Source organism: Hemiscyllium ocellatum, chromosome 7 (assembly GCF_020745735.1).
Source record: "Hemiscyllium ocellatum isolate sHemOce1 chromosome 7, sHemOce1.pat.X.cur, whole genome shotgun sequence".
In the NCBI taxonomy this organism is placed as follows: domain Eukaryota; kingdom Metazoa; phylum Chordata; class Chondrichthyes; order Orectolobiformes; family Hemiscylliidae; genus Hemiscyllium; species Hemiscyllium ocellatum.
This window is the reverse complement of record NC_083407.1, coordinates 49673610-49685838: the sequence shown is the minus strand read 5'-3', so window position 1 is coordinate 49685838 and position 12229 is coordinate 49673610. Positions and strand designations below refer to the sequence as shown.

General features: G+C 39.1%; 1 protein-coding gene across 4 annotated transcripts in view; it reads left to right on the top strand.

The window, feature by feature from the left end:
* The window catches only part of scn1laa (sodium channel, voltage-gated, type I-like, alpha), a 159968-nt gene that overhangs the window by 102347 nt on the left and 45392 nt on the right, over window positions 1–12229 (top strand). For all 4 annotated transcript variants that reach the window (XM_060827175.1, XM_060827176.1, XM_060827174.1 and 1 more), the window contains 2 exons: window positions 313–435; window positions 1652–1924. In XM_060827175.1, coding sequence (XP_060683158.1) covers window positions 313–435; window positions 1652–1924 — 396 coding nt within the window. The remainder of the gene's footprint in view (window positions 1–312; window positions 436–1651; window positions 1925–12229) is intronic.

Genomic DNA, 12229 nt, shown 5'->3' with positions numbered 1-12229 from the left:
ATTTTAAAATTCTTATCCTTGTTTTTCAGTCTCTTCACTGCATTTTGCCTCTATAATTTTCTTCCCTCCAAGGTACCTGCACCCATCTGATTGTGGTCTTTTGAGCATTTCTGATTTTAATTGCTGTACTATTGTGCCCATTCTTTCATTTGTCTAGGTAACTGAGTACAGGTTATTCTTCCAAGAACAAGGATTGTCCATGCAGCTGATTGAGATTATTCAGTTTATATTCTTCTGAAGTAATTTATGATAAATGCTACATCAGATGTTTTACAAATTGCAGTAACCATTTCAATTGTGTTTTTTGTATAGGTGTCTCTGGTGAGCCTTGTAGCTAATACCCTGGGCTACTCAGAACTAGGTGCTATTAAGTCCCTTAGGACACTGAGAGCTTTGAGACCTCTTAGGGCCTTGTCACGTTTTGAAGGCATGAGGGTAAGATGAACAGTGCCACAAGTTTGCATGTGTCTGATATGCATTTAGATCCTAATGAAATAGGGACCCTTACAGAAGTGGTTATCTTGCATTTTCTATACTATCCTTCATTACAATATCTCAACACATGGCCACATACCATTAAGTATTATGATATGTAAAATTCACTTACACTTTTCTATACAGCTTTTCACTTGTGAGATTTTTTTCCATTGGAGTATTTCCACATGCAAATGTTATTACAATGATGCCTCTAGAAAAACTAAAGAAAGATTTTGAACCTTTATTTAGAAGAAAACAATAATGTATATTTTTAAATGAAAGCAATGAAGTACATATTATCCAGCTGACATATAGTTATCACATGATTGCTTATTGTATTTGAACAGTTAAGTTGGTATTTTTCACACAAAATGAATGTATGCTTTAGTTGAAAATTATCAATAAAATGACATAGGTTCAATTTCTAGCTCTTTGACTTAGCTTTTGAAAAATTTTGAGAAACAAATTTAAATGAATTCCATGAGTTTATGCCCCAGCTGTAAGTTTATGCCTGCTGGGAGTGCACATCAGATATAATCATAGAGAATAAATTAGAAAATTGGGTGTAGAGATAAATGAGACCCACTGAATTTCAATGAATGCAGATAAATCAAGTGAATTTTACATTCAAATGCTTAATATGTATTTCTAGATAGCATAGCTTCATGCAGACAGTTGCTTCACACTTCATGTTATTGACCTGTGAGGGTACCAAAAGGTAATCATTAGTATTACATTTGGCCAATGTAAACTCACATCCGCTAAACTCTCATTGTTTGATTTTATTTTCTAATTTCACTATTTTTCCAATGGTTTTTGATTTTGATGTCTGCACTTTACTCATAATTTTGCATTCTTTTTGCAGTAATCAATTCTGTGACATCATCGATCCACCACAAGGTTTTTTGCTTTATTTTACTTTTTTCAATACATGCAATGTCATCTGGTCAAATACTTCCCTGAAGTTGCTGTATATTGTTTCTATTTTCTTATTTATGCACAATGTTTCTGTTGTTTGTTTACTAGTATATTGAATCTTTAATATACATAATCTACAGTTTACAGAAAGTTCTTTTAATAGAACTAATGTTTTCTGTTTATATTAGCAAGGAACTTTTCCAATTCAAACATGTATAACATGTTTAATGTATCTTTCCGTAATTCTCTTGATTAGGTCGTCGTCAATGCACTTCTTGGAGCAATTCCATCCATTATGAATGTGCTACTTGTCTGCCTGATATTCTGGCTCATTTTCAGTATAATGGGTGTAAATCTTTTTGCTGGAAGATACTACCACTGTATCAATGTAACTGATGGAAAACAGTTCTCCATCAAGATTGTTGACAATGAAAGTGATTGTGAGCAGCTTAATGAAACCGCACGATGGAAAAATGTAAAAATCAACTTTGATAATGTTGGGGCTGGCTACCTTGCTTTACTACAAGTGGTGAGTTCAATGTTATTTCACATGATTTTTGAAAACACATAATGAGCAAATCATGGGAAAAACCTAGTTTTGAAATTTTAGTTTGATAGGTAAAGAGTGAGATCACCCAGAATACACTGTTAAATTAAAGTAATTGTTCTATAGCCTCTAGACCAAACTTAGACCTGTTGTGCTCCTTGGCAGGATAGAGTTCTGGTTGTGCTTAGTACCATGAAATCCTGAAGCTTGTTATTCCATTTAGAAAGATACTTAAATGCATTGGGCCTGACATGATGCAATGAGGATCTTGTATGGTCTTTACAGCAATGAACGTCAACTCCTCATGAATTTGGGTTTTGATTTTCTAGGGAGCTGGTTAGCTCATTTGCCTGGGCAGCTAGTTTGTAAGGCAGAGTGCAGCCTAAGTTAAATTGCCACATTTCCTAAGGTTGCCATGAATGTTTTTGCCTTCTTGATCTTACTCCTCACTTGAATCATGGTGATGCTCAGGTTATATTCACCATTAGTTGTCCCCCTCTAATCAAAGAGTGGGACAATGGTGATTCTACTTAGTATGTAAAATTTAATTTCTATTAACAATTTTAATGGTATAATCAGCTTTTTATTTTCTCAAGAATATAAATACTCAAACTCGTTTTGCATTGTTAGAATTGATCGGTTTTATGCTGAAGAATCTTAGGGATCACGTAGCTCCTCAGGTTACATGACATAATGCAACAAAGAGACAAGAAATTTGTTCAGAACCTTAATCAATGTTCATTTGGAAATCTGAATTTCTAAAGTCAACAGTCTGATTTCATAACTATTTATGGAACCCTTGAGCGTTTGTAACTGCTGTTCTATCAATATTAGACCAGTGACTTCACTCCAAATGTACTTTATTGGCTGTAAGGTGATTCCAAATGTTTGAACTTATGCAATTTAGCATATGAATGCACATTTTGTTCTTTCTATTGAAACAATTAAGCATGAGGAGAATTATTGAATGTTCAACTGGTAATGGCAATTATTTGGAGTACTGACCAAATGACACTATACAATCAGATTCTATTCGAAGTGAGCAGAAACTTGTTAGCTCAGTAGCTATAAATGTCTGTAATCATTTGTACTTTTAAAAATATTATTGCTTGCATTTTCAATATTCATTATGAGACTTATTGTGACTTTTTTCATGCTTTGTGGCAATGTCTTCTAATGTACATTATATTTAGAATATTTTGTTTTGCTGAAGTAGGTTTTTCACTCTGATAGTGAAGTTTTAACCCAAGTTGTCATAATCTTTTAAAAATTATTTTTGAATATATTTATAAGTTGCATCTTATTTCCTCTAAGTAGTTGGTACAAAGTCAATAACAAAGATTTTGCAAAATATATAATACAAATAATGAGTGCATTTATACATTTAATTAATTTGTCTTTTATTATCTTAATTCAAGTTCAACTGAAAGCCTAGCATTAAATTACAATATTTTGCTCAGAACTAGTGACTGACCTGAATTTGATTGTGCAGTCACGGCATGTACATGTGTAATTCCAGATGCTTTGGCATGCTCTAGGAATGCATTATGCTGCTAGAAAAAAAAAGGCTGAAATCAGGCCACAGAAAAATACCCCTTGTCCTTGCCCCTGTCACCTATGCCCCATTCCTTCCTTAAATCCATCTTGATCACCCCATCTCAGACGCCAAATGTGTTTCCACTGATTTTTCAAATGGTGGGCATGATGCGTGATAGGAACATTCAATCCAACATCATATCCATGAAGGGATGGCAGCATAAAGATGACCAGCAAGTATTTGCAATTGTGATACTGCATGAATTCAATAGGTTTCCAAATAGTGAGTGAGAGGTAGAGAAGCAAACCTGCAAAGAAAATTAAAGTGTGAGGATCTTTAATCACCCAAATATTGATTGGGATCATTTTACAGTGAAGTGAAAGAAGAGCATGGAATTTCTGCACTGTGTTGACTAGTATGTTCTCAGTCCAGCTAGGGAGGGTAAATAATGAAGTGGATCAATGGGCCAATTGTCTGTGAGACAGCACTTAGATAATTAGTGTGAGGGGAGTGTATAGTGCGGAGGATTAACACAGTTCTTTGCAGCAAAAACTTTGAGCCAAATGACAATGCTGTCTGCCTGATGCCAGGGTTCGGGGTATCTGTTCTAGGCTTCAGAAGAACTTGAGGTAGAAAGATGAGAATTCAGGGACATAAGTTCAACAATAAAGGTAGGACAAGGAAGGAAGTTCTGCAGACAGAGTATGAGACGTTAGAAGCTAAATTGAAAAGCAGAACCTCAAATGTAATAAACTCTGGATTTCTGCCTATAACATACAAACTGGCACAGAGTAAATAAGATTTTAGAAGTAAATACCTGTACACTTTGTGGAGTACTGTCACTAGTATTGGGGAACAGGGGACTATACTGTTATGATAGTCTATAAGCGAACCATACCGGGACTGGAATTTATGTGAGCCAATAAAATCTATGTAAGTAGAGAAGGTTTCAAACTAAATATGGGGGGGGGGAGTGAGAAATCAACTTTGGGTAAATGTAACAAATCAAAGGTTACGGTTGAGATAAGACCGCAAAACATTAATTTGAGAAATCAATGTAAGAAAATGGCAGGAAGGGACAGAGAGGAAAAAAAGCATAAGATTGACCAGCAGTCAAGACTAGTTAAGACCATAAGACATAGGAGTGGACTTAAGGCCATTCAGCCCACTGCGTTCCGTGGTAATGAATTTCACAGGCCCACCAATCTCTGGCTGAAGAAATGTCTCCTCATTTCCTTTTTAAATTGACCCCCTCTAATTTTAAGGCTGGCCCCTCGGGTCCTAGTCTCCACGCCTAATGGAAACAAATTCTCAGTGTCCACCCTTTCTAAGCCATGCATTATCTTGTAAGTTTCTATTAGATCTCCCCTCAACCTTTGAAACTCTAATGAATACAATCCCAGGATCCTCAGCCATTCATCGTATATTAGGCCTACCATTCCAGGGATCAACCGTGTGAATCCCCGCTGTCCACACTCCAGGGGCAGTATATCCTTCCTGAGGTGTGAGGTCCAAAACTGGACACAGTATTCTAAATGGGGCCTGACTAGAGCTTTATAAATTCTCAGATGCCCATCTCTGCTTTTATATTCCAACCCTCTTGAGATAAATGATAACATTACATTTGCTTTCTCAATCATGGACTCAACCTTCAAGACAACCTTTAGTGAATCCTGGACTAGCACTCCCAGATCCCTTTGTTACTTTGGTTTTATGAATTTTCTCACCGTTTAGAAAATAGTCCAGGCCTGTAATCTTTTTTTCCAAAATGCAAGACCTTGCATTTGCCCATGTTGAATTTAATCAGTAGGTATAGGGAATGCTGGATGATGAAAGAAATTGAGGGTTTGGTTAAGAAAAAGAAAGAAGCATATGCAAGGTATAGTCAGGATAGATCGAGTGAATCCTTAGAAGAGTATACTTAAGAGGGAAATCAGGACGGCAAAAAGGGGATATGAGATAGCTTTGGCAAAGAGAGTTAAGGAGAATCCAAAGAGTTTTTACAAACTCACTAAGGACGAAAGGGTAACTAGGGAGAGAACAGGGCCCCTCAAAAAGCTGCAAGGTAGCCTTTGTGTGGAGCCACTGAAAATGGAGGGAAACAAAAAGAGTAGTTTGCATCAGTATTTACTGTGGAAAAGGACATGGAAGATATAGAATGTAGGGAAATAGATGGTGACATCTTGAAAAAATGTCCACATTAAAGAGGAGGAAGTGCTGAATGTCTTGAAACACATTCAAGTGGATAAATCCCTAGGAACTGTTCAGGTGTACCCTAGAACTCTGTGGGAAGCTAAGGAAGTGACTGCTGGGCCTCTTACCGAAATATTTGTATCATCAATAGTCACAAGTGAGGCACCGAAAGACTGGAGTTTGGCTAACATGGCACCATTGTCTAGGAAAGGTGGGAAGGACAAGCCGGGGAACTATAGACTAGTGAGTCTGACGTCAGTGGTGGCAAGTTGTCGGAGGGAATCCTGAGGGACAGGATGTACATGTATTTGGAAAGGTAAGGACTGATTAGGGATAGTCAACATGGCTTTGTGCATGGGGAATCATGTTTCACAAACTTGATTGAATTGTTTGAAGAAGCAACAAAGAGGATTGATAAGAGCAGAGCAGTAGATGTGATCCATATGGACTTCAGTAAGGCGTTCAACAAAGTTCCCCATGGGAGACTGGGTAGCAAGGTTAGATCTCACGGAATGCAGGGAGAACCAGCCATCTGGGTATAGAACTGACTCAAAAGTAGAAGACAGAGGATGGTGGTGGATTTCAGACTGTAGGCCTGTGATCAGTGAAGTGCCACAAGGATCAGTGCTGGGTCCACTGCTTTTCGACATTTACATAAATGAATTGGATGTGAGCATAGGAGATACAGTTAGTAAGTTTGCAGATGACACCAAAATTGGAGGTGTAGTGGACAGCAAAGAACATTATCTCAGATTACAACAGGATCTTGATCAGATGGGCCAATGGGCTGAGAAGTGGCAGAAGGAGTTTAATTCAGATAAATGTAAGATGCTGCATTTTGCGAAAGCAAATCTTACCAGGACTTATACACTTAAGGGTAAGGTCCTAGGGAGTGTTGCTGAACAAAGAGACCTTGGAATGTAGGTTCATAGCTCCTTGAAAGTGGAGTCGCAGGTAGATGGGAGAGTGAAAAAGCCATTTGGTATGCTTTCCTTTATTGGTCAGAATATTGAGTACAGGATTGGGAAGTGATGTTGCGGCTGTACAGGACATTAGTTGGGCCACTGTTGTGCAGTTCTGGTCTCCTTCCTATCAGAAAGACGTTGTGAAACTTGAAAGGGTTCAGAAAAGATTTACAAGGATGTTGCCAGGATTGGAGGATTTGAACTATAGGGAGAGGTTGAATAGACTGGGGCTATTTTCTCTGGAGCGTCAGAGGCTGAGGGGTATCCTTATAGAGGGTTACATATCAGGAGAGGCATGGATAGGATAAATAGATAAAGTCTTTTCCCTCGGGTGGGGGAGCCTAGAACTGGAGGGCATAGGTTTAGGGTGAGAGGGGAAAGATATAAAAGAGACCTAAGGGACAACTTTTTCGCTCAGTGGGTTTTACGGGTATGGAATGAGCTGCCAGAGGAAGTGGTGGAGGCTGGTACAATTGCAACATTTGAGAGGCATTTGGATGCCAGTCCTGAACTCACTGTGATGCCTACCACATCATAATCATTCACGATGATTTGTGCCATTAACTCATCTACTTTGTTACGAGTACTATGAGCATTCAGGTAAAGAGCCTTAATACTAATTTTCTCATCATCATAATTTCCAACATCTCTAGTATAATGTCCTAAGTTATCCTTCCGTTTTGCTTCATTCCTAGTCTGCCTTGAATGTAAACCCTGCACACATGCTAACCTGTTGCATATCTTTCTACTTGACTCCATACTCCCTGTTGCTTTCCCTTTCCCTTCCCCTCGATTCACAAGTTTAAAGTCCTGGTGACCACCCTATTTATCCTATTCGCTAGAATACCGGTTCCAGATCAGTTCAGGTGGAGACCGCCCCATCGGTATAGATCGCTCCCGTTCCAAAACTGATGCCAGTGTCCCATGAAATGGAACCCCTCTTTCCCACACAAATCTCTTAGCCACGTGTTTACTTCCCTAATTTTCTTATCCCTATGCGAATCAAGGTGCTATGAAGGTAACAAAAGCCAACATTAGTTGCTCTTTACCAGAATGTACATAGCATTTATAACAAAGTAAATGAATTGTTAGTGCACATCTTGGGTTTTTTTTAAAGGAGGTGGCTAATGAGGTTGTAGATGTGTTAGTATTAATTTTCCAGAATTTTGAGATTCTGGAAAGGTTCCATCAAATTCAAAAGAAGCAACTATAACCTTTCTATTCAACAAGGGAGAGAGGGAGTCAGAAACTATTGGCCTGTTAGCTTAATAGTCACGGGGAAGCTATTTGAATTGAACATTGTTGGGGTTATAACTGAGCACTTGGAAAATCTGAAGGCAATGAAGAAAAGTCTGCATGTTGTTTTAAAGGAAAATTATCTTTAACCCATTGATTGGAATTCTTTGAAAGAGTGGCATGCATGTGTTTCAGGTTGGCAACGTATGACGAGTAGTGTCCCATAGAGATCTATGCTGGGCTTTCTTTTCATACTTTTTATCAATGACTTAGATGAGGGGATTAAAGACATGCTGGCCAAATTTATAGATGAAGAAAGGTAAGCAAGTACATAACAAATTGTGAAGATTCTGGAGAAACTCAGCAGGTCTGACAGCATCTGTGGAGAGAGTTGAAGGTTCGAGTCTGGTCTGACTTCTTTAGATATTGCGAGATCAGCTGACTTTCTCAAGCATTCTTGGTATTTGTTTCAGATTTGCAGCATTAGCAGTCTTTTTGCTTTAATTATAGGTAGGAATGTATGTTGTGAAAGTGACATGACAAGGATGCAAAGCAATATGGATAGGTCAGTTGAGTGGGCAAAAATCTCGTAGATGAAACATAATGTATGAAAATGTGAAGTTGATCACTTTGGCTGGAAGGAAAACAAAAGCAAATAGTATGTAAACAGAGAATGACTTCAGAATTCCTAGTTCTGGATCAGTGGTGCTGGAAGGGCACAGCAGTTCAGGCAGCATCCAAAGTGCAGTGATTTCGCTGCACTTTGGATGCTGCCTGAACTGCTGTGCTCTTCCAGCACCACGGATCCAGAATCTGGTTTCCAGCATCTGCAGTCATTGTTTTTACCTTCAGAATTCCTAGGTCCAGAGAGATCTAGATGTGCATGTGTACGAATTACGAAAAGTTAGGACACAGTAACAAATGATTAAAAATTATTGCAGAATACTATCCTCTGTTGCAAGAGGAATTGAACATAAAACTAAAGCTGTTATGCTTCACTTATGCAGGGCATTGGTGAGGCCACATCTCAAATATTGTATGCAATTTCAGTCTGAATATTTAAGGAAGAATGTAAATGTAAAAGAATGTTAACTCACCAGGACAAAAGACTCGATACTCATCATGTACAAGACTAAGGTAATTTACAAGATTCCATGCAAAGACTGCACAAAACACAATATAAGGCATATAGGCAAACAACTAACTATCCACATCGATGAACACCACAACCACGAAACACCACAACCAGTTGCCCCACACACAGATGACAGGGACCACAAATTCAACTGGGAGAACACAACAATCATAGGACAAGCTAACTAGAGGATAGCCAGAGAATTCCTAGAAGTATGACACTCATCCACGGACTCAGTCAACAAGCATATACTCCGAGAAGCAATATACCAGCCAGTACAACAACAACCGAAAACCGGAAGCAGCAGGAACAGAACCAAATAAATTCCAGAAGACACAGTACAGCAGCATTTCACAAGAGGCTCCAAAGCTCGGAAGTTCTCATCTAGACAGGGGACAAAATGCCTGCAAATCGACTTCCCAGCTCGGTGAGCGTAACCACAACTACGAGAATGTAAATGTGTTGGAGGTGGTTCAGAGGAAGTACATTAACTTGATAACTGCAAACAACAGTTTGTCCTGTTAAGAAAGATTGAACAGGCTAGACTTGTTTTCACAAGAGTTTAGAAAAACTATGGATGATTTGATTGAAGTTTATAAAATCAAACTGGTCTTCTTAAAGTGGTTGTGGAAAGAATGTGTACTTAATGGGTGAGTCTTAAACAAAGGAACAAAGGTTACGTTAGGGTTAACCCTTTTAGGATCGCGATGTGGGGTAAGCAGACTGTGCTTGACTAGCCAATTGTTTTATTTTGTGTTGAAGTTAAAGAATGGGGAATTGAACATAAAAGTTCAATGTAGGTTAAGTTTAATGGATTTTAGCATTGTGCTTGAATGTTTCACATATAGGATGATTACCAAAATTGAAACTCAAGAAATAGGAAGTTCTACACCAGTTTGGACATTTTTTAAATGTGTATATGAGCAGAAACAGTGAGTCACCTTAAATGGTTATTACTCAAACTAAAAGATAAAGCCACCATAGGTACACTGATGGACAGTTGAATGATCTAGACATTGAAACACAAATGCATTTAACTGTAACAGGTCATTGATCTGCTTCTAGATAAGATAGACAAGTCTCTAGATTCCTATAGACCTCTAGGCAATGTTCTGGGGATCCAAGTTCAAATCTCACTCAATAGATCATAGAATGTGCATTCAATAAAAAAAAATCTGGGCTTAAAAGTCTAATGATGGATTGTAAACTGCTTTAACAACCCATCCAATGTTTTTGAAGAAAGGAAAACTGCGGTCCTTACCTGATGTGGCCTAGATGTGACCCCAGAGCCAGAGTAATTATGTTGCCTCTAAAGCCATTCAGTTGTATCAATCACTAAAATGTCTGAACAAAAATTAGGTGGACAACATAGCATCAAATAAGGCACTAGAAAAATCAATGGAATACAAGGGCTGGTTGACCTTGCAAAATCATCCGGCCTAACAACTGGGGCAAATGCCACAGTTGGGACAACTGACTCACAGACTAGTCAAGCAGCAGCTTGACATAGTCACATACATGGAATCATACCTTATAATATCCCAGACACCATCATCACCATCCCTGGATATATCTTGTCCTTTTGGCAGGACAGACATAGAAGAGCTGATGGCACAGTAGTATACAGACAGGTGCGAGCTGCCCAGCATTGACTGCAGAGCCCTGACATGGGCAAGGAAACTATTGCTGGTTACCATGTACCTGCTCCAATCCATACCACCGCACTGGATAGTTCAGTACCTTTCCCTGTTGAACATCACTTAGAAGAAACACTGGGCACGGAATGTAATCTAAGGGCAACCTCAGTGTCCACCATTAAGTGTGGTTCGTTAGCACCACTACTGATCAAATTGGTTGAGTCTTCAGGGACATCGCTGATTGACTGGATGTATGGCAGGGCAGGTTGTAATGGAAAAACAGTCTTGACCTCATCCTCACCTATCTGCCTGCCTGTGACAGATGCAACTGTCTGTGATATTGTTAGCAAGAGTGAAAATGACGCAGTCCTTTTGGGAATGAAATGCCATCTTCGCATCGTGTTGTGTGGCTCTACCACTGTGATAAATGAAAAGACTTTGAATTGATTTTCCAATTCAAGAACAGCATCCAGCAGCAGTAAATTGTACTTCAATACAATCTGCAATGTCATAGCCTGGGATAACCCCCACTGTACAAACATCAAACAAACTAATCAGCCCTGCTTTAATTCAGTGTGCAGAATGATATGCTGGGACCACCACTAGGCATACCTAAAAATGTTAACCTCGTGAAACAACAAAACAGAATAACTTTTGTACCAGTGTAAACAGCAAATGTTAGACCTAAAGGATTCCACAACCAGCGAATCAGATCTAGAATAGAATAGAAATTTATAGAATGAAAATTTCTTGTCATGTGTACTTTTACATGAAAAATACAGTGCAAAGTTTTATAACTTGCTCCACCGCAGCACTTACATCAATGACAGAAGTTATACATAATAACTTTAAAAAATAAAATTATGACAAAGTTCATTACAGTTCGGTTAACAGCTCCTGGAGCCAGGGAAAAGTGCTTAAGGAACGATAGAATATATTGAAGACGCAGCCAAGATGAGACCACCACACTGGTCTGCCAGAATACTGGGCTGGAAGCCTCCACTGAAGACGAAGACGAAGAAGCTTTCCACATGGAGATGAGATTTCCACAGTGGGAGACCATCACACCAGGCCAAGACCGCTACATCTCCTCCATCTTGTGCCTGGACCTACATCTCGACCTTGTGCCTCCGCCTGAGAGTGCTTCCAGAGGGAGTCAGTTCAGAAGACCACTCAAAGGGAAAGCCTGGACCGGGGTGAAGCTGATCCCATTCATCCTGGTGTTGTTGCTGCTGCAGCCAGACACTCCTCCTTCACCCACCACTCTCCAGGTCCTGGTCAGTCCACGTGACAAGAGAGATCTAAGCTCTGCAGTCCAGCCATATCCATTGTGAATAGTGGCTGACAATTAAACAACACACTTGAGGAGGAGTCTCCACAAATATCCCAATTGTCAATTATGGGAACGTCAGTTTAAAAAAGTAAGGCTAAAGCATTTGCAACAATCTTAAGCCAGGAATGTTGATTGGATGATCCATCTCAGTCTTCCTCAGTGGTTTCCAATATCATAGATGCCAGTCTTCAACTGATTTAATTCACTCCAAATGATATAAAAAATGTCTGAAAGCACAGGATACTGCTGTG